The following is a 21,764-nucleotide window of genomic DNA, read 5'->3' as shown; positions in this document are numbered from 1 at the left end:
TGGGAGATGACAGATTTATTGGGCCATGTCCCCAACCAGGAAAGGTACATCCAGTGAAGAGACAAAAGTACACCTGCTTTGCCCTGGACAACAATCACCAGCAAAACTGTGCTTTAAAATAATCTTTAAATAATTTCTGCTTTTCATTAAAAAAAAAAAAAAATTAAAAAAAAAAAAAGAAAAAAAACAACAAACAAAAACCTAAACAAAACAAATCCCCTCCTACCAAATAAACCAGCTTGCCCACCCATCCCATTCCCCTCTTACCCTGCACGCGCCCATGGTGCCTCCCGGCTATGGTACATACAAAGAGCAGATAAATAAATAAAGACGTGTGACTGTGGCTGTGGCTCTGACGGGACCCCCCCAGGCCCCCAGAGTGGGCAAGCAGCAATGAGATACCCTGAGGGTGTGGGGTGCTGGAGCAGGAGGGCAGCACCTGGGGGCTTTATAGCTTTGGATGCAAATGCAGGGATTTGGGGCTGAGCCTGGAGAAGGCAAAGAGGGAGCTGCTTCCTCCGTGCTCCTCCTGCAGGGCTGCATACCTAGGGTGCGATCCCAGAGCAGCTCCCCCGTGCTGTTACGCTGTCCCTGCAGGCAGGGTGGGTACGGTGCTGCCTTTGGGTCCTGTTTCCAAGCCTGTTGTCCTGGCAGCACCACGCAACCAAGTCATGGGTCTCACACCGCATCTACGCCATCCCCTCCACACAAGGCTCTGGTTTGGGTGTGCCCTTCTTTCAATCCCAGTACCTGCATCCCCCTCTTTCCAGCTGCCACAATCCAGGGCTGGGAATGGCATCACCTCACAAAGCACCTGCCCCCCCCTTCCCCAAAGCCTCCCCAGCTGCAGCTACTGGGAGCCCTGGGTGCAGCCTCTGGTCCTCACTCCCCAGCCCTGCACACACACACGCACATCGCACGCACACACACAAATAGCAGCATGTGGATCCCACCAGCAAAGGGGTGAGGAAGGGGCGTGTGGGGCAAAGCCCCCACAGCTCTGGGGTGGATGCAGCCCCCCAGCCCAATGTGGGCTCAGCTGGGGGTGGGTCCCCACACTGCCACCTCCTCTGCTGGTACACCCTCAGCTCTCAGCCTGGGGCACCCCCAGTGGGTGGAAGCTGTCGGGGGGCAGCAGCATCCTGCCCAGGCGGTAGAGCAGCCCCGAGTACCAGTGCACACCATCGCCCTGCACCCCTGTTGCCCCCAGCAGGCTGTGGTAGAGCCGCAGAGGCCAGAAAGCCATCTGAGCCAGCTGCTGCTCCTGCACCAGGGCGAAGCACGAGGCCACCATGTCGTCCACAACCAGCGTCCCATGTCGTGTCAGCGGGGCATAAGCCCCCACGTCCATCCGGCCCCTCACCCCCACCACTTTGGCGGGCTGCAGCTCCCCTGAGCCCACCGCCACCAGCACAAAGTGTCCGGGCTGCACGTGGCTGGCAAAGGTGGGGCGGAATTGGGCAGCGGGCGCCGAGGCGTTGTCGGCCACGAAGAGCAGGTGGGTGGGTGTCAGGGCCAGGCGCCGGGGCGGCTGCTGCGTCTCGATGACATGGAAGGCGGTGAGGGCACGCGGCTCCTTGTCCAGGAAGGCCAGGAAGTCGCTGTAGGTGGGCCGGCCCGCCCCATCCATCGCCAGCACCCGCTGGCCTGGCCGCAGTGCCCACAGTGGGGTCCGGGCACCATTCTCCAGCGTTGCCAGCGCCCGCCCAGGGAAGCAGCCACCCGTCTTCGCGGCAGCTGAGTGCTCTGCACAGGGAGAGAGCAAAGGAGAGGGTTACCCGTCTGCAAGACCCCGAGCATCTCCCCACAGTGCATGGAGGCCCCATGCTGCCCCACAAGGATAACATCGCCCCGGCATTGCCGATGTGCACAGCTCCCTGCACACAGCCCTACGTCTGCCACTGTGCTGCCAGGGGTGCCGAGCTGTGCCTGCCAGCAGCTGTGACCCACTGCAGTGCTGCTCTGCAAAGCAGGGCCCCCAAACCTGCTGGTATAGGGAGTGCCCTGGGCAAAGGGCAGCCCCAGGGCAAAGGGCAGCGCGAACACACAAGGCAGTGGGGGAAACACCCAAACCTGCAAGCCCTGCACTGTGTGCCCAGGGTGTGTGGGAACTGCCTGCCTGTCCCCTACCTGCCTGGGTACCACTCAGGGATGCAGCGAGGCGCAGTGGCGGGATGCTGCATGTAGCCCTACAGATTGTCTTCATCCCATGCTGCAGCCCCCTCCTCCCACCTGCTGCTCACTCCACCCTCCCTACAACCCCTCTCTGAGCTGGAGGGAGGTGTCACAGCCCACAGCCAGGACAAGCCACCAGGTTCTCAGTTAGAGAACACTGACCCAGTTAGGGAATGCTGGCTTTCCAAGGAGTGGTGTTCAGCCCCCCTAGCAGCCCTGTCTCTTCCAGTCCTCTCTTAGGTTCTATGTGATGCCCTCCCACCACTGGGGCACCTTGCCCAGGATCCAGCCCCAACCTACCCCACTCCCGACCTAACCCAGCAGCCTTCCCCCAAGATCACTCAGCCCCCAGCTCCCAGCCCCATGAAGAGAGTCACCCATCTGTGGGACAGAATCCTTTTATTGCTCAGACGAGGTGCAATGTCTGCCCCGTGCCTGCTCCCAGCAAGGGACAGGTCCCCAGCCCTGCACCCCACGTCCCCAGACAGGGGCTGGCAGAAGGAGAAGGGAGGCATCTGGCAGGAGCGGGGGCACAGGCACCGGACACGGAGGGGTGCGTGGGTGCAGGGGGACCCAAAGGGACACAATACATACACCAGGCCACGTGGCCATCCATACAAAAATAAAAGCCATTTACTACCAGGCAGCCCGGCTGCCCTCTGTACACAGCGCTGGGGGGCTGCGCCCCACAACCTCCACCACACTGCCCCGGGGTTCCCCTGGCTTTAGGGATAAATATGGGGGATCCACATTCATGGGGGATTGCTGATGTGAGCGATGAGGCTCCGACCCGTCCCCCAAAGCCCTCCAGGATCTCGGGGCCCCACTTGCAGCATCTGTCTTCCATCAGTCCGGGGGGCTCTCAGAGTCTCGGTCCTTTTCCAGGGGCACAGCCCCACTCCTCAGGCCAGCCCCCACGCACCGGGGTCACGGTCCTCGCTCCAGAGCCCGGCCCCGCTCCTGCGGCCGGCCCCGCCGGGCTCCCCGGGATGGGGGAACCCCGGCGCTTCGCCCACGCTTCGTCCCTCTGCTGCGGGGCCGCGTCGCTTCCTCTCTGCGCCGCGGTCGCCCCACGTCCATCGCGGGCCGTCCTGGCATCGGGGATGGGGTCAGCGCGGGGGGACCGGCTGCCGTCGGGGGGCGTCGGGCCGCTGGGCGCGGGCTAGAGCGGTACGACAGGCACAGTGCGCTGGGAGCCCGGCGCTGCGGCTGTCCCCACGCACGCGCAAGCCCACGAGCAGTGGGGAGCTCTCCCGACGCGTCCCGGCAGCCCGTATATATATGGGTGCCCCGCGCCGTGCGTGGGCCGCTGCTGCCCTCTGCCGCACGCAGCCAGCGCGGCCGGGAGGGGACGGGAGTTGTGCAGGACCCCGAGCACAGCTCTTGTCCCCCGGCGGTGCACCCTACACCGTCACATCCTGCAGCATTGCCCCGCACGGCACCACCCGAGAACAGAGCAACGCCAGCGCGCACAGCACCCAGACCTGTCCCCAGTTTCCCGCAGCCCCCAACACCCCTCCACAGCAGGGGCCTGACTGCAGGACACCTTTCTAGGGTGCCCTTGTCTCACAATGGCCATGGGACACCCCAGGTCTGGCTGAGTGTTGCTGTGGAGAGCAGGGCTGGATGGGGGCTAAGGGACTGCAAGGGTAGGGGAGGCAGCAGCGATGGGCACATGGGGGCAAAAAGGGTGTGTAGGGTGGGGAAAGGGTGGAGAGAATGAGCATAGGGAATCTGCCCCGTGGCACTTCTGGACACGGAGCTGTGCCTCATGCCCGGCCCCACTGCCTGGCACAGCACTCCCCCAGCAGCACCCCATCAGCCAGCCAGGCCCACAGCACCCTGAAGCACGAGGCTGCCCCCCAGCCCCGTGTCCCCTCCATCCTTACCTGACTTGACGGAGCAGTGGATGTGCGCCTTGGACTCGTAGTAGACCCAGTCAAAGCCAGCCTCCACGGCCAGGCGGGCCAGCATGCCGTACTTGTTGCGGTCCCTGTCTGACGTCGTGATGTCCACAGCTCGGCCCTCGTAATGCAGCGATTCCTCCGAGTGGTGGCCGTCCTCATCCCAGCCCTCCGTCACCCGCAGCTTCACCCCCGGCCACTGGTTCATGACGGAGATGGCCAGGGAGTTCAGGCGGTCCTTGCAGCGCTGCGGGATGGGGGGCACAGTCAGTAAAGGGCTTTGGGGTGGGGGTTCTGCCCAAGTTGCACTGCACTTCCATCACTGCCCCAGGGGCACAGCGGCCTCACAACCTCATCCATCCTGTCCACATGGCGTGAGCCCACTTCCACATGTCCCTGACACAAGGGCTGAGGAACAACAGCAGGTCCTCAAAGCCCCACAGCTTGTGGCCATAAGGGCCAGACAAGTGAGCTGGCTGGCTTAGTCCTGTCCTTTTCTTGCCCCAAAGCACCCCTCAGAGATGCAGCCCTGTCCACTTCCCCCAGCACAGCTGCTCCACCCGCAGCTGCGTCATGGATGGGACTAAACCTGGTCCAGCTCTGCCAGTACAGCCTGCACTTTGGGTCCCTCCTCTGCCTGTAAGAGGGATGGAGGTCAGATGGAAAAGGTGCAGAGAAAGAGATATGGATGGTACTGAGGTGCTTCTGGATAAAGTGGGGCGGGTGGGCTGACTGCCCAGTAGGGGATATAGGAAAAAAAAAGGACCAGTGGTGGTCCCATATGGGGGTAAGTCCTGGGAAGCATGAAATGACACAACAGGGCAGCAGGCTAAAAGCACACACTGTGGGGGATGCTTCATACGGTCACAGCCTGGTGCTGGATCTCCTGTTGCAGACTGTCATGCTGGCAGCAGCACACACAGGTCATGAGACAGTGCCACAGAGAGCATGAAGCGGGGCTGTAGACCTGCTGCTGGGTGCCGAGTGGATCAGAAAGGCCCTCACACAGAACCTGCAGGGAGCTGCCCCAGTAGGTTTGCCCTCTCCCTGTCCCCCATCACCTGTCCCTACTCTGGGGTGCTGCTCCAGGGGAACTCCACTCGCTCTTGGCACGGCGCGGGCCCTGGGGAGGGCAGTGCCCGGCAGGCCTTTGCTCCACATGGGGCAGGGGAGCGCCTCTACCCTCGTCTCGTGGCTCCCTGGGCGTGGGGAGATAAGGCAGGAAGGTGTTGGACAAACAGTGCCCAGGGGAGCGGAGGAGAAGGGAGGGGAGCGACTTTTGTCCTCAGCGAGCACCAGCGCGGTGCCACTCTGTGCAGGCACGAGGACTCCAAGGACCCCAGTGAGAGGGTTCGGGTCCGTGCCCTGCAGAAGTGAGGAGCCCCCGGTGCCACACTGTGTTGCTCCAGGTGTCCCCTCACCGCCCCGCTCTGGGACCCGTTTGTCCCCTCCACCCTCCCGGTGCTCCCTGCAGGGGACGCACACCAAGACCCTCCAAGTGCTGTCCCCCGCCGGCTGACACCAGCCCAGGGACACGCCACCTCGTCCCCAGAGGGGTCCCCGCAGCGCAGCACCAGGCTGCCGGTGTCCCGGAGTCCCGAGCCGGGCGGCCCTGCCTGTGCCCTCGGTGGCCAGCAGGTGTCAGAGCGGGTAGGGAGCAGGAGGGGACCAGCGGGCAGCAGGTACCGGCAGCGAGGAGCGACGAGAGGTGACAAATAAGGAGAAAGAGGGAGAGCAGGTGGGATGCAGAGAGCGGGTGGGGACGGGCAAGGTAAGAGAAGACCCTGGGGATGTCAGGCTGGGCTGAGCGGAGAGATGCTCTCTGCCACCAGGCGCTGGCACGACTTCTTTCTCATGCCCAGACTGTGGGCAGGACTGAGTCCCGCAGCAGAAGGACTGGAGGAAGGACACAGCTCCGGGGCAGGGCAGAGTCATCGGGAAACCCGGGACTCATCGCCTCAGCACTGGAGTGCAATGGGCCACAGCTGCCCCCAAGCCCAGAGCATGGCTAGGAGAAGAACGGTCACCCTATACCTGCCCTCAGGTGAGGTTTATCCCAGAGAAAGCCAGAAGTCCCACTGCAAGCTCCCCATGAGAAATTAATCACCTCTGCAAAGACGGTCTCTACACCACGAGGGTCTGTGAGGGGTGATGGGGAGTGGTGTGGGGTGTGGGGTGGGGACACCGTGGGGGCAGGGGGCTGGGGACATTCCTGGGCCAGGCTGTGGGGAGAGGTGAGGCGAGCTCTGCCTCCAGCCTTATCTCAGCACCTCCGAGTGGGACCAGCAAGAGCAAACACACTGGAATTCTTGAGGAAGATGAAACGATAAAGTAAAGGCGGGCAGAGAGCAGCACTACCCACCCCCCTAAGCAGGCGGCATCTTCCGGCTGCCTGGGACACCCAGACCCTTGGACTTGGGGAAAGAAAACAGGTTTGAAGTGAGTCAACAGCAGTAAAAGCCAGGGCACTGGGGGAAGGGATGAGGAGTTGGGTCAATGGCTTTTTCCAGCCCGTGGCAGGGCACGGTGCCCGAGCTCCTATGTCTGGGAGCATCTCCCACAGCCAGGGGCACAGGATGAGCCCGGAGGGCTGCGGGATGGAAGTGAGATACCAGAAGTCACAGCATCTCCTCGGCAATGTGGACAAACCCCAGGACACTGCGGTACCCACCGTACCATCAGGTTACAAAGAATGGCAGAGTTCACTAATTCCTCAGCGTCCCTGGGTACGAAGCTGTTCTGCATCAGGGCTGCAGGCTCCGGGGATCAGCAACTTACAGGGGGAACTCAACCCCTCTGCTGCGTCCCCTGGTCTGAAAACCTCCCCGTGCCATAGCCCCTGCCCTTGGGGCACACAGGGTTACAGAACTGTCAAGCCAGCACCCGCGCCATTCTCCTTTTCTTGTCACCAGCACCTCGGGCAGAGTCCATGGCCAGAGCCCGGCTCAGCTGCTGCCACCGGGGCCATCCTGCTCACACGCCCATCCCCAGCCCTGGGGTGCAGCAGGCACCCATCTGCTCCCCGCCTCCTCCAGCAGCTTACTCGGGCTGGAACCCCGCACTGAGGCCGATGGCCAGGTTTCTTAGAACAAGGCCGTGTGGCTCCTTATCTGCATTCCTGAAACCCTCAGGCATTCTCCTGGCAATATTAAAACACAGAATAACCTTCGTCCGGCATCACCCCCTCCGCCCGCTGCCGTCCTCTGTCCCGTCCCCCCCCTCCTTCCCTCTGGCTCAGGGCACTTTGAAGCCGAATGCAACAGCAAAGCATTCGCAACAACCGGTTGTTCCCTTCTTCATACCCAGGAGGGGCAGCCCCATGCCAGGCATCCTACTCTGAACACGATGGAAGTGGGGGCACTGAGGCATAGCACTGGGGACAAGGACAGCGAGTGGGATAAACCTGCCGCTCTGCCCACTCCTCACCAGCACGCCGGGCTCCGTGCGCTCCCGCTGCGCCCCCCGATAGGCGGAGCAGAGGTGCACAGGCAGGATGGGCACAGCGGGGCAGGGGGCTGCCAGCCCGGGGACAGTGGGACTCGGTTCGGGGGCACCAGACACACCTTGCGGTGTAGCAGCCGTGAGTCCTGCCACCTCGGGGGGCCGGGGTGATGCCGGCTCCGGCTCCTACTCGCCCAGCCCCGCCGAAGGGGCAGAGCAGCGCGGCGGAGCAGGGAGATGGATGCCCGTGCGGCACCGGGATGCCCGGGACAGGATGGGGCGGCCGCGGCGCCGGTCTCCGCCTCCCGCCCGAACGAACGGGCCGTGCCGTCAGCCCGGTGCCCGCAGGTGCCCGGCGCGGGGGGAGAAGCGGGCGGCGGCGGGGGCCGTACCTGGGTCATGAGCCGGTCGGCGCCGGTGTTCTCCTCGTCCTTGAAGATGATGTCGGGGTTGTAGTTGGGCGTGAGCTCCTTGAAGCGCTCCGAGTTCCGCGCGATCTTGCCCTCGTAGCGCCCGCTGGCCCCCAGCGTCTTCTCGGGCACGTTGGGGCTGAACTGCTTGTAGGCGAGCGGGATGAGCTTGCGGGGCGGCCGGCGGCGGCTGCCCACGACCCTGCCCGGCCCGCAGCCGCGCACGGCGGGCGCCAGCAGCAGCGCGCACCCGCTCAGCAGCAGCAGCAGCCGCGCCGGCTTCATGGCGCGCCCGGCGGCCCCGGGGCGGCCCGAGGGGGGACCGGCGGCTCCGGGTGCCCCGCTATGCTCGGCCGCCGCTCCCGCCGCCCACCCCGGGGCTCCCCATGCGGCGCGCAGGTGCCGCTGCGGGTGCGGGCGCGGCGGCTGCCCGGCGCGCTCCGGCTGCCCGGTGCGGCGGCCGCCCGCTGTCGTGCCGCTCTGAGCTGCCGTGCCCCGGCGGCGGCAATAAATAGCGAAGGGCCGTTTGTTTTGGCAGGAGAGCGGCCGCTTGCGGGGCGCGGGGATCGGCGCTGCCGGAGCCCCCCGCGGTTTGCGCCCTGGCGGTCAGCGCTGCGGGGCCGGAGCCGGAGCCGGAGCGGGAGCCGCCGCTGCCTCCGCTCCCCGGGCAGGAGTGAGAGGGGAAATTGAAGAGATCCGGGACCGGGAACCGCCAGGACCGCACCCTGCCCGTGTCCCAGCCTCCCAGTGCCCTCCCTCCCTCGCCTCCTCCCCGCGGAACCTGCCCCGGGCCGCCCGCAGCCTCCTCCCACCGGTCGAGCCCCGCAGCCCACCCCGACACCTGCCCCTCGGGGCCGCCCCCGCCGCACCGCCCGGCCCGACGCCCCCCACCCCGGGACACCCCCGGGCACAAGGTGGCACCCCCGGGGCTCCGGCCCCCGCCGCGCCGCCTGCTCGCCAGGGGCCCGGGCCTGCGGGCGGGGATCAAACAGAGCAGGGAGGCAGCTGGTTGAAATTTAACCACAATATTCTCGCTCCCCATTGTTTCCAGGGAGGCCCGATATTTCCACAACAGGATTATGGCATCTGATTAACTCGCTGAGACAACAATGAGGGGCTGGGATGGGCTTCCCCTTCTAGCTGCCAAAAGGGGAAAGTAAATACAACACCCTGATTTCAGGAGCGAGGGTTCACGGGGCCCCCCTGGTTCTCCCCCAGCTGCATGCCTGGGAGGGGTCCGGCTGCACTCTGCTTGCACCCCTGCAAGTTCCCTATGTCCTTCCCAGGTGAGGCAGTGCCTCGGGATGGCCCTACGAACACCACCTTGGCAGGGACAGCCCCTCACATCCCTTGAGTGGGCACACGGCAAGGCCAGGCTGGAATAGCTGCAGGTCTGTACTGGGTGATGGAGACAGAGCCATCCAGGCAGTGGGATGCTACCAGCAGCACCCATGCACTTGGGATGCTGCTATCCAGTGGCCACGGAGGACTGTTTCCTTTGCAGGAGATGCAGAGCAAAGCTGCCGTGAGGTGTCTGCATCGGGGTCAGAGCTTGCACGAAGGTCTGCCACAGCCCAGGATGCTTGGTGTCTTGATGATCCCACACGTGATGGAGCAAGAAGCTCTGCCTGCAGTCCCCATCCCTAACACTTGCACATCTAAGCTGACTCTTCCAGCAGAGCATCCTATGGGAGACAGCAGGAAGGGCAGAGAGCTGTCACAGAACCTCTCCTTGTCCCTCTCTCTGGGGCTGCAGGAAGGGCACAGCTCACAGTGCATCACAGGCACGGGAGGTGCAGAGCCTGAGCTAAGGTTGCAGGCTGCTCTGCACTCCTGCTGGTGGGGCAATCCCAGCTCCCTGCCTCTCTAATTCAAAACCAGACTCAAACAGTCTCTGCAGTACACATGTCACAGATGCCTGTCCCCTGTCCAGCTCCAGACTGGCAGCAGCCCGGCTCTGCCCTTACTGGAACAAAATCCATGTCCCCACGAGACCCAGAGAGATGCAAACAGGGAACTGACTTGGTTGTGACTGTGGCTCCAAGGGCCCCAGTACTCTGCATTGGCTCTGGGCATGGCAAGAAGTGACAGGCTTCTGCCCCTCAATGCAGAGCCTGCTGTGTCTCCATGCAGCAGGGACCTGTGGGGATGGCCCAACTCCTGCATGGGAAATGGGACATGGGATGGTTACCTGCTCATAAACACTGCCCAGATATGAAGAGCATCCCACCAGGAAGCACTTCAGGAGCGGCTGGGGACACCACTAAGTTCTCTGCAACCCCTTCCAGGGGGAATGACATAGACGGGGCTCAGCACTGATCACAGCATCCATATCCCATTGCCAGCCTGTATCCCTGCCAGCACACGGGACCGGACCCCAGGTGTGGCTGGGCAGCCAGTGGAGGGGGCTGTCTGCCCAGGGACTGGTGGAAAGGGATGTTTGCAGCCACAGCACTGGGGTACGTGGAGGAATTAACTTCCAGAATCTCCCGCAGCACCCAGCCACTCTTAGGCACTGTAAGGACCAACCCCACTCACTGCTCCCAGCTGTGTCCTCACCTCACCCAAGTCCCTCTTTCCTCCACTCTTCAGCTTCACCCCCTCAACCAACGGCACCGCAGCCTCCAACCAGCAGCATCCTGCGGGCACCAGGCTGGTACCAGGCTGGCATTGGGCTGGCACCAGGCCCCGCAGGGCTGCCCGGAGCAGAGCACAGTGCTGGGTAAGCAGACGGCGGAGCCTGGAGATGCAGTCTAGGTGGTGCTATTTCTCTATTTTTGCACTGGTTGGGTTTGGGATTTTCCTCTCCCTATTCGCTGCTTTGGTCGTCTTCTTCTCCTCTCTCATTTTTTTTTTTTTTTTCTTTTCCTTTTCTAAAAATACTTGACAGCGATTGAAAGGTCCCTTTAATCGAGGCCACAGAGCCCTTATTAAGGGCACGGGTCGGGGTGCTGGGCCGTGCCCGGCATAACGGCTTCATTAAACCTTGCGAAAACTAATATTTATGGAATCAAATTTATGGAGGCTGAGGCCGAACTTGTGGCCTTTAATGTGTGTCGGGAGCTCAAATCCAGCCGGCTCCAGGGAGGAGGGGGTGAGGACAGGGAAGGAGACCCCAGCAGGCAGGGCTGGGACAATGCAAGGTGACACTCCCTGCAGTAGGCGTCAACCTGGGCCAGGAAGGCACCTCATCCCCATGCTGGAGCCATAGGGCTGGGGGTATTGGCAAAGCTCTTTTTCCTCACTGACAGCTCCGATCTGCTTTCATCTCTGCTCCCGCAGCCCATCCTTCCCATGCCCTGGGACAGGATGTGTCTCAGCAACAGGTCCTTGCCCTCAGCCCGTGCCCTCCAGGCAGCGCCGACCCATGTTGGAGATGGGGTACAGCCCCAACTCTTTCACCCAGAAGGAAGCAATGTGGTTGGGAAAGCCCAGAGAGCCCCAGAGCTCTGCCCCAGAGCTCCCATTGCCCTACAGCCCACAGGCGCCTGTTCCAAAGGTTCCTGGGTTGTACTGAGACAGGAGAAGGCAGGACACAAGGGTATGTTCCCCACCCCATGGCTTCCCCTTCCCATCACCCACTCTGCCCCGCATGCTGCTCCCTTGGAGAGGAAATATAAAAACCTCTCGCCCTGGGACTGGCCGGCCATGGCCCTGCAAAGGCCCTTTCATTCCCCTTCTACAGACACAGGGGCTGCTCCGGATGTTTTTGTTTCCCCCTTGCAGCCCTTGAGAGAAAGCAGTGAGCCTGTGGCCAGCCCAACCCTGGGGAGCCAGGGGCAGGCAGGGGCAGCAGGACCCTGCTGCTATTTTAGGAGCTGGATTGGGTATGGGAGTGGCTTCCCAGTTTCAAAGGGAAGCACATGGAGACAAGAGCTGGGAGAGGAGAGGAAGGGTTAATGCATACATGGAAGGGTGAAGGGACGGAGGGATGGAGGGATGGAGGGATAGATGGATGGATGGATGGATGGATTGGATGGATGGTGTGTGAAGGGGCAGAAATGCTACTTTGAGTACAGAGAGCATCTGTAATATGCTGCAGGGCTGCTGAGAGACTCAACTGCACCAGGGCTTGCACCCTTGTCTCAGTACCATGGGCTGAGGAGGGGCAGAGCAGTGGGAGAAGGAATGTCACCCAGACACAGCTCTTTATTGCAAGCTGACATAAGGGCAGGATGCACTGTCTTCCACCCAAAGCCAAACCCCACCAGAGTCCTGCAGCATCTGCCTTTGGCACCCACGTGGCAGCATCCCTCCTACTACCCCCAAGTCTAGTAGGAGCTCCACACAGTCAGCCTGGGATCTGCATCTGGGCAGAAGCACCAAAGGGTTCCCTGAGATATCAGCAGGCAGACAAGAAACCCCATCTCCCCAGCAGTGGGGAATGACCCCAGAAGGATCCACGGGGAGATGTAGATGAGACAGAGGACATGTGGTGATCCACACAGCCTCTCACAGGTGCTGCAGGAGCAGAGACCCTCAGGACGGCAGCAGCAGACTTTCAGCTGAAGAGCCCTTTTGCCTTCTTCGGCTTGGCCTTGGCCATGGGTAGCCGGGGCTTCTGCACCGGGGAGGAGGTCGGCTGTGAGCAAAGGGGAGGCAATGTCAGCCAACCAAGCCAAGCCCCCCAGCCCACACTGGTGGGGCACAGGGCTGGGCTGCACAGTGCAGAGAACAAAGGCTGGGCACTGTGGGCAGCAGACCATGCAGCAGCTGGCTTGAACCCCCCTCCAGTCCATGAAGCCCTATCCCACTGCTGGCAAGAACAGGCTGTTCCCAGCACCATGCTCACCGTGGCTTCCTCACTCAAAGATGCTGTTTTGTCCGCTGGGGACTGGGGTGCCGGGTCGGGGTGCCCTGAGGTTTCTGCAGTAGGCGCCAGGTCCTCGATGTCCTCTGGTGCCAGAAAGGAAAGATACAATTTGGGGTTGAGCTAAGGGAGCACAGAGCATCACCCAAACCCACACTGGGAACAAGGGGAGCTCAGCTCAAAGCAAAGGGGAGTGGGCTGCATCCAGGTCCTCATTCCCATTCCCCTGGGAAGGAGGTTTGACCCAGGAATATTCCTCATTCCCCCACCTCCCAGCCAGGAGCTCCTTACCTGGGTGATGCCTTTTCCGAGCCTTCTTGGCCTCCTGCAGCGTCACCTCCATGTAGAGCTGCCGCAGAGCAGAGGTGAATGCGTGTCCATCTCCTGCGCTGCAGATTTGGGGCAGGCTCTGTGGAGAGGCCAGAGACACTGTCACCCCACTGCCAGCACCAGGCTTGGGAATGGCTCCAGGATGGGCCAGCTCCTGCCAGGACACCCTGCCTTGTGCTGGGCAGCAGTGAAGGGACTGTGTGTGCCCCCTTCACCACGGGGACCACAGCATGGCTCTGCCCTAGTGCTGCACCACCACTTGTGGGGATGCAGATGCTTCCCAGTTGTGCGTGCACATGCTCACACGGGCACACACACACACACGGCTGCACAACCTGCTCCACTTTCTCCTTAGGAGAAAGATGGAAGAGGTCAGGGCAGCCACTCGCATGTCATTCATGAACAGCTGAAGATAAGATCACATGGGAAGGGCTGTGGCTTCCCCAGCAGAAGCAGCACAGAGGTATGCTGATAAGGTACATAAGCTTTGGGCATGGCAGGACCCCGGGCACACTGTGGGGGCAAGGAGCCCCTGCCTTGCCACAGCCTCCTGCAGCAATGCCCGCACATGCAGCATAAAACATATCTAGTGCCAATGCAAAGTCCCCCTGGTGCCTGTGCTCTGTGAGGGATGCTGCTCACAGCCTGAGGGCTGTGCCAACATGTGCAGGGACCTTGCAGGGTGCCTAGGGTACAATGGCTATGAAGGGGTGCAGAAAAGAAGGCATGGCTGCAAGGCTGGGGTAATGCATCTGTGTGCTGGGGTGAGGGGGGTAGGAGGGCGCTGAGTGATGTGCAGATGTACACATGTGCAGGTGTATGCATGTGGGATGAGTGTAGCTATGGGTGCATGTGGGGCTGTTTGTTTCTCCATGGATGTGTGTGTGTCAAAGGTCCAGCAGTAACCTCTGCTCGGCTCCACACCCAGACAGCCGGAGAACAAAGTGTAACAGATAAGGCTGATTCCTCCCCAGGATGGGGAAGCGGGGTGGGGATGGGGACACTCAGACCCACTCAAGGCCAGAGCCCTGAGCCTGGGACAGCGTCCCAAGGGCAGAGAGGGCAGGCAGAAACCCCCAGTACTCTGTGCTGGGAAGGGAGGGCAGGGCTAGTGTCCTGAAGGGCAGCTTCCCCGCAGCTCTCAGCCCTCCTGCTGGAGAAGAAATCATGGAAGACTTCGTAGCTGCAGGACAGACATGCCATAGGGGTCTGCTTTTTAGCCGGCATCTGTGTCCCTGCCCGCTGCCAAAGCAGACAGCATTGCTCTGGTCCAAGCCCTGCAGCATCCTTGGGGCTGCTCACCACCCTGCAGTGCCACCTCTGGGCTGTGAGCAACGGTGGCCCAGCATAAGATCCAGGGGAGGATGAGGGATGCTGAGTGCTTTGGACATCCCTGGGTGGGTGCTTTCACACTGGATGTGTCAGCTCCCCAGGGCCAGAATTGCTCCCGAGGCTGCAAAAGTGGTGTCCAGTGCTGGGAAGGGGACTGCCTGCACTTCAAAGGCAGCAGAGGGGCTGGCATCGGGTGGCCGACACAGCCTAGATCAAAGGCACGAGCTGGAGTCATAATTCAGAGAAAAGCAAACAGCAGCTCCCAGGAAAGCCAGGAACGGCGGCAGAGTGAGCAAAGTGTACCAGATAGCACTGTGCGGGTCAGTGCCCCTGTGGGGCAGGGGAGTCCCTGCACAGCCACTTGGTGCCAGTGCCAGCACCCTGCTGCTATCCCCTGCCACCGAGCGATCCATAGGAGCAGACGGGGTACAGGTACAGGGCACCCACTGCCCGTGGCTCTGGGAAGGGGCTGCTGCAAGCATGGGCTGGAATCTGGGAGTCAGCAGGCAGCTCTGAGCCATCGGGTGGCCGCAGCTCGCCCACATGGGAATGGGATGGGAGGCTGCTGGGCACCGACCCGAAGGGAAATCAATGGGTTTATGAGTGGAGCTGGAAGAGTTTCCCCACAGAGATGTGACTCAGCAGGGAGCAGAGCATGCCCTGCCAGCCAGTGGCCACCTGATGGCCCCGGAGGATGTGAGGGACAGGGAGGTGTCCCCAGAGGGTCTGGTTGAGGGACAAGATGTGGCTGTGGGTGACATCTCCTATTTGCCCCATGCCTTCAGTACATCACAGAGCCAAACCCCACTGCAGCTGGCTTGTTGTCCCCAGTTTGACTTCAGCCCCAGCTGCTGGAGCCTTGTTTTTCTCTATGAGAGCCAGGTTCCCCCACTGAGGTGCCTGGAGAGCTGTTAGGGGGGGTTGCCCCGTGTTATGACTACCTGCCTGCAAGGCCAAGAACCATGCTCCAGTATCAGGAGCTGCTCAAGGCTGCGGCACCGGCACGAGATGCTCAGTAGCACAGCCTGAACACCGAGATTAGCCAGGCTGGGGGGGCTGCCAAGGAAGGGGGAGCTGGGACACAGCACCTGTGCTCAGCGAGGACAGCTCACAGGGAGACACAGCATTCATCCCCACCGCCCTGCCTTCCCCCATCCCTGCCCACGCTCCTTTTGCAAGGGGCTGTAAGAGATATAGGACTTCAGATGTCCCCTTGGCTGCGTCACCCATCACCATCCCCTGGTGCAGGGCTGCAGGCTGGAGGGATGGTGCTGGGCCCCCGTGCTCATGCCAAGCACCAGAGTCTAAATCGGTCGCGCTCAAAGCTGGGGACTGACCCTTTCATTATCACACCAGACGTTCAAAGTGGTTACCAACATTCCTTGCTACAAACCCCACATTCCTATTTTTTAATATATTTTTAACTGGAAAACAGAGCGAACGGGGCCTGTTTGGAAATTACAGCCTGGCTGCTGTGGCTTGTATGTCAGATCTGCCCACATTCCCGCGGCCAGCCTCAGCACATGCTCCACAGAGGCACACTTAATAATTCCTACAGGGGCCAGGAGCCAAGGGGTGTGGGCCAGGGGGTGGGGAGCACGGCTTCCCCAGGTTGGCCCCAACAGAAGATCTGCAGAAGCAGCGTGATGGAGCAGTGGCCTGGGAGCAGGATGAGCATGGCAGCTGGCACTGTGCTGACATAGAAAAGCATAGTGATGCTCTATCAAGCAGCCTGTGGTGGGCAGGAGAATGGCTTCATGGCTCGGGCATTGCTGTGCCTCGTGGCTGGGCTGCTGCCACTTTCACAGCAGGGTTTGTGCTGCCAACAGCTCAGGGATTCACCCTGGGTTGTGCAGAGAGGAGCACAGGTCTATGCCACCAGCAAGGGATCCTACCTGTGGGAGGACACATCTAAGCTGCTGCCTTCTGGTTGGGATCAAGGATAGGGACAGCAGAGGGATGTGCCCAAGCTCTGACCCTGCAACATCCCCAACACCTCATCCCATGCAGGCACGCAGCAGCAACAGCCAGGAGCGGTGCTGGCACGGTGCAGGAAGGGTAGGATGGCCAGGGCTTCCCCGGCACAGAGCCAGCACCGCACACACCTGGCAGGAAGCAGCTGTGCCGGCTGGAGAAGGCAGCTTGGAGCTGAGAAAGGTGATAGAGGTGATGGGGTCACCCCAGGGAACAGCAGGCGGCGAAGCCAGGGCAGCCAAGCAGCGCAGCCTGGCACAGCTTGGCACGGTACGGCACGGCACGGCCTGGCACAGCCCCGCACTCCTCCTGGCAATGCTCATGGCCATGCTGTGGGTGATGTTTTCCTTTCCCCCTACTTTCAAGGCCTTTCCAGCAAGCAAATGTCAGGCGTATAAAGAGCGGCACTGTGAGCGGAAGATGGAGCGAGAATGCCTGCCCGCGTCCCTCCGTAAGTGCCGTCTCACACTTCATCAAGGCAGCCTTTGCGAGCGAGGCACCCGCTTAACAACCAGCAGTCTATGCAGCCCGGTGACCGCAGCGGCCCTCTGCTCAATACTCTTTTCTTTTCCCCTTGTGCTGTTCCCGCGGGTTGGATTACAGCATGCAGCGCATTGTGCTGCCGCACGGCAGCGGGGATGCCGGGGTCCTGCCCTGCCCTGCCCTCCTGCTGCTCTTCCAGCTCCCAGGGACCAATTCAGGGGAGAGTCGGTGAGGCAATGGGTACAGCTGCACCAGGGACAAGGGGCTGCTGTGGCACATCCAGCTCAATGCTGGCTGCGGGCATGTGCCAGTCTTGAACTCGGCATCCAGCTTTTCCTGGGGACCCCTCTTGGCAAGGGAGCTGGGTGGCTCATGCCAGCTTGCCGCTGTCGGGTGTATGCATCACTCAGCTCTATTATTGCAGGGTTGCGCTGCAAGGCATGCCAGCTCATGCTGGTTTATTATTGTCCATCCAGGAAAGCTGGACGCATAGCGCTGGTTTGTTATTGTAGGGTTTCTCAGGAAGGTCGGCCAGCTCATCCTGGCTTGTTATTGCACCTAGGGGGCCAGCCAGGAAACTTCCTGCAAAGTGGGGTGACGGAAACAAAGCCACACCTGATGAATCACATGGGTGCCACATGGCGATAAGGGACAGTGGCGAGTGGGATGCTGTGCCCCAGCTCCACCCGGCACTGACAAGCTCATGGGAACAAACACTCATGGCTTCCCTAGGGCAGTGATGCTGGCTGAGAAGTGAGAGCATGGGGCAGGGAGGGGACAATCAGAGCTTGTGCCATGCCAGCAGCAGCCCCTTGAAAAGCAAAGCCCAAGAGTAGTGGGGGCGTGTTGCACCCAGCGTGACCCTGAACCCACTGGGGATTAGCTGTGCCACCAAGGCTCCAAGCAGAAGAAGCCTGGGGCTGAGCCAAGTGAGATTAAGAGATCTGGGGGAAATCTGGGTGCGCTCAGGACCAGACTGAGCTGTTCCTCCCTGTTGGCTTTGCAGTTCCTTCTCGGCATGGGCGCACCCGGCCGGAGGGGCAGCCCCTGGGACACTGTCCCATCCTCATCCGAAACTGCAGCAGGAAATGCAGAAGGGACAGCAGGGCTAATCCCTGGGCTGACGCTGGCATCTTGCTGGGCACAGTGGGTTGGCAGGACAGGGTCTGACATGCCCCAGAAGCACTGGCACCACTGCTGGCACACTACTGAGTCACTGTCACCTCCCCTTGATGCCGACAGCCCATGTTTCCCATTTCCTGCAGCCAGCACCATCCCTGGCATGGTACCACCCTGCCCAGAGAAAGCAGGGGTATACATCCCCTTCAACAGTGCCCTAGTGATGCAGATGTCCCTTCTGGGTGATGACAAGTTGAGTCTGGTGGCCAGTGTCCCTGCAGGCATTGCCCAACTGTGCCCATGCCCAGATATCCCCATGGTGCCTAGTTTTTTCCATAGTGCCCAGCTGTCCAACTGAGCAGAGCCCACCTGTGGCAGGACCCAGGTATCCTCGTGATGCCCAGCTGTCCCTATGGTGCCCAGGTGTCCCGTGGTGCCCAGGTGTCCCACGGGCACTGCCCAGCTGCTCAGCACAGATGTTGGGTCTTGGCCAGGCAGCAGATTGAGTGTCAGGCTTGCTCTCAGCACAGCAGCAGTGGAAGGAGGCTAGGCTGCCTGGCGAGCACACAGCCCCTTCATTCATGGCAAAAATAGCCCCCCGGGGTGTGGTCCAGCCTGGAAAAGCCCCCTCCAGCCCGGCCAGCCCATGTTTATTCAGCAGGGGACGCGCTGCGCTCCCCCTGCCCGTGGCCCCGTGCCGTCTCCGTGCCAGAGCAGCCGTTCTTGGATGCGGTTCCCAGGGTCCCCCCCTGGCCAAAACACACAGGCTTGGGCATGGGGTGGCAAAGCCCTAAAAAGCACCGAGTTTGTCTCCAGGAGGAGCAGCCCCCGGTGATGTCATGAGAGTTTGCGAGTGGCCACATGAAAGGGGCTCACTGCCCAGGAAATCCATGGGCCTGCACTCTGCCAGACAAGCCAGTGATTCTTCAGCAGGCAAGGAAGGAAATCTAGGAGAGCCCAAGCCAAACCCTGGGGAAAACCCCCCTTCTTCATAGTCCCCCAGGCTCTCACCCCTGTTCTGCCTTCCTCCCTTATCCAAATCTTTGCCCCAAAGACCCCAGCATCCCAATGGTGGGAGCATGCATCAGGCTGGGAGCAGGGGATGATTTAGGGCCAGGCTGCACTGCTGGCAGATAACAGGGATGAAGCAGAATAGAGGATTCTCTTTCAGGAGGGATTACAACAGGGACAGCTGGGAACACACAGACTCAGTCTCCTACCCCCTCCCAAAGAGCTGGCTGGGATCTCAACGTGCTCCAGCACACACAGAAAACATGAGCTCTGAAACCAAACTGGTAACCATGGGACCCCCTCCCCATTTACAGTTGGAGTGCAGGCTGTAACACCTGGACAGCAGAGGATGCTCTGCCTTCTTCATCCTCCCCATACAGAACCTTCCTGGATCCGCACCCCAGCACTGCAGACCACTTGCTGCATGGGATGGAGATCCCAACCCCATCCCTGTCATAGGGAAGGAGAGGGGCTCAGGCTTTGGGGCTGCCAATCACCAGCATTACAAACTCACCCTCAGAAGGAAAACAAAATAAAAACATCAAACAAAACAGAGGTGAAAAATTCCTTGACATTTCTCTCCTGTGAGTCCCCAGGGCCAGCAGAGAGGCGAGAGCCTCCGGCGTTTGTCAAGCAAACACTTTCACACCCTGAGCTGCGCTCGGCACGCTGCCGCTGGAATGCCAAATATATATTTAAGCCCTGCTCATCAAAGGAGCCTGTTCGGAGTCGGTCTCGGGCAATGTGCATGTGGGTTTGGCCCAGAGCAAAAACCAGAGGCGCTGAGAATATTGCTCGAGGACGAGAGACAGCGTGCGCGCATGGAGGAGATAAGTGACAGCCTCCAAGGCCGTGTGCCTGTAGGTCGCGGGCTGGGCACGAGATACCTGCCACATTATCAGCTCGTGTCGCACCATGGGGTGGGGATGTTTAGGCTGGAGGACAGCCAGCGGCAGCTCTGCATTCCATGCTGTAAGCCTGGTCAGAGCTAAATGAGCTCAGCCAGCAGCGCAGGGTGCAGGGGGATGAGCAGGAAGTGGCACTGGGAGAGAACAGTTGCAGAGAGGGCTGGCTGAGGCCATCATGGTACCCATCTCAGTAGGTGACAAGTGTCCTTGGGCTGCGGGTCGGGGTTGACCAGAAAAGATCATTGCCACAAGCAAGCTCGGCACACTGGAGCTGTGAAATCAGGCATTACGCGCTTGTTGCCCACAGCAAGAGCAGCTCATTGGTGTCACATGGGGACAACCCCGGCCAGGGGGAACCCATATGAGTCTGACCCTGCAGAGCCGTGCCCCCACCCGGGTTCATCCCCCGGTGAGGGGAGGGAGAGCAGGGCAGTGGGTTTGATTTCAGGCACCTGCTGCAAATAAAACACCCTGTCAGGAGTTGTCCCTTCTTGAGAGAGAGATGGGGTCCTAGCAGGGCTGCAGGGACACAGAGGGACCACATCCCCATCTATCTCTGCCCCGTGAGGTTTAGCTTCGGAAGCTGAACAGCTCCTACAGGGCTGGGGCAGGGTGCAGGATGCTCCCAGCCATTTCCCACAGCTCTCAGGGCTGCCATGCTGTCAAAGACTAGGTGACCCAAATTCTCAGCTCCGTGACAGCAGAATTGCTCTGCCCTATGCTCACCCAGAGTACGGATGCTGGCCAGCTCTTCATGCATGGCGAAGAGGAAATCACACCCAGCCCGGCAGCATGCCTGGAGTGCTGCCAGCCTCTCTTCCTCCTGCTGCACGGACGTTTCCTCCTGCTTCTCCATTCGTCCACCCTGGTGCCTGCTGTTCTAAGGCTCTGTGCACTCTGCTTACAACCCCATCTCCAGCCCTTGACTGCTCCATGCAGAAATGCCTTGCACTGATGGGTTTGCCCACCCCTTTTTAAAAGCCTTGCCATTTCCATTCTGTTTTTCTACTTCCTTTTGGTTCAGTGTAGGATTATTTGTCAGCAGCCCCAAACAGTGTGGCCAAGGTCCCCTCAAGCCCCCTGCCTCCAGAAGCTGAGGATGAGAGCCTCTCCGACCACCTCAAAATTCAAAAAACATGTCTCTTCAGAGAATGCCAGCACATCTATGGCCCAAGCAAGAGAACAGGAATCAATTACAGGCCTGGCAAAGGCAGGGCTGCTCTGGGGCTCCGTCACCAGCTCCGTGCCCACGTGGCACCGCAGCGGGTGAGCTGGGGCTGAGTGCTGCCCACCTTCTGCCGGCACACCCCACGGCCCCCGGGGTGCAGATGTGCCAGCAGCTGGCAGGGACACACAGGGGAACCACTTGAAAGCCATGGTAGGAACATGCTGGTAAACCAAGGCCACTCCTCTGCTCCTCCAGAGCACTGCTCCGCATGTTATTTATAGACAGTGCTCCGGGTGCCCACCCAAAGGGAGTTCAACCCGCAAGGTGCACACTCTTTGCCTGCTCTGCCTTGTAGCTCCCAGCGGCCCCGGCCAGAACTGCTCCAGACCCAGCTGGGAGCTGGGATGCTCATGGCATGGCTTTACAGCCTGCACAGTGGGGCTGCTGCCTTGCTCTGGCCACCTGCATGCAGCAAAAGAACACAGAGATGGGCTTGGAGGGGGGCACGGGGACTTCTAGCATCTCCCAAGGGCTGTGGGGTAAGGATGCTCCTGCGGCATTGTGTGCCCCCAGCACCAACCAGGAGCAGGTTGCTGAATGTATTCCATGAGTGCGTGGGCACTGGGGGCACGGAGCTCCTGCAGCTCACCTCTCATGCTGCACATGTCCCACTGACACCAGTGATGGGAAAAGAGTCCT

General features: G+C 61.0%; 2 protein-coding genes across 35 annotated transcripts in view; both read right to left on the bottom strand.

Annotated features, from left to right (window-relative positions):
* Positions 1–938: 938 nt before the first annotated feature.
* IHH (Indian hedgehog signaling molecule) lies at positions 939–8,362 on the bottom strand. 3 transcript variants are annotated; one of them, XM_015869227.3, is made up of 3 exons: positions 7,913–8,362; positions 4,065–4,326; positions 939–1,746 (listed from the first exon to the last, which is right to left on the bottom strand). In XM_015869227.3, the coding sequence occupies exons 1-3, from the start codon at positions 8,213–8,215 to the stop codon at positions 1,085–1,087; spliced, it is 1,227 nt and encodes a 408-aa protein (XP_015724713.2). In that variant the 5' UTR covers positions 8,216–8,362; the 3' UTR covers positions 939–1,084. The 3 variants fall into 3 exon arrangements, with proteins under 3 accessions (XP_015724713.2, XP_085409235.1, XP_085409236.1); XM_085553109.1 differs by lacking the exon at positions 939–1,746 and adding an exon at positions 2,958–3,266; XM_085553110.1 differs by lacking the exon at positions 939–1,746 and adding an exon at positions 3,134–3,337.
* Positions 8,363–12,061: 3,699 nt separating this feature from the next.
* LOC107316949 (non-homologous end-joining factor 1-like) overlaps positions 12,062–21,764 on the bottom strand; it is a 35,638-nt gene continuing 25,935 nt past the window's right edge. For 31 of the 32 annotated variants that reach the window (XM_085553064.1, XM_032445661.2, XM_085553062.1 and 28 more), the window contains 3 exons: positions 13,032–13,149; positions 12,723–12,826; positions 12,062–12,512 (listed from right to left, as the gene is read on the bottom strand). In XM_085553064.1, the coding sequence (XP_085409190.1) occupies positions 12,432–12,512; positions 12,723–12,826; positions 13,032–13,149 (303 nt within the window). In that variant the 3' untranslated portion in view covers positions 12,062–12,431. The remainder of the gene's footprint in view (positions 12,513–12,722; positions 12,827–13,031; positions 13,150–21,764) is intronic. The other variant, XM_085553061.1, reaches the window with a different exon arrangement.

This window comes from Coturnix japonica, chromosome 7 (assembly GCF_054131305.1).
Source record: "Coturnix japonica strain WE chromosome 7, WE-NBRP24, whole genome shotgun sequence".
Lineage (NCBI taxonomy): Eukaryota > Metazoa > Chordata > Aves > Galliformes > Phasianidae > Coturnix > Coturnix japonica.
This window is presented reverse-complemented; position numbering and strand designations above follow the sequence as displayed.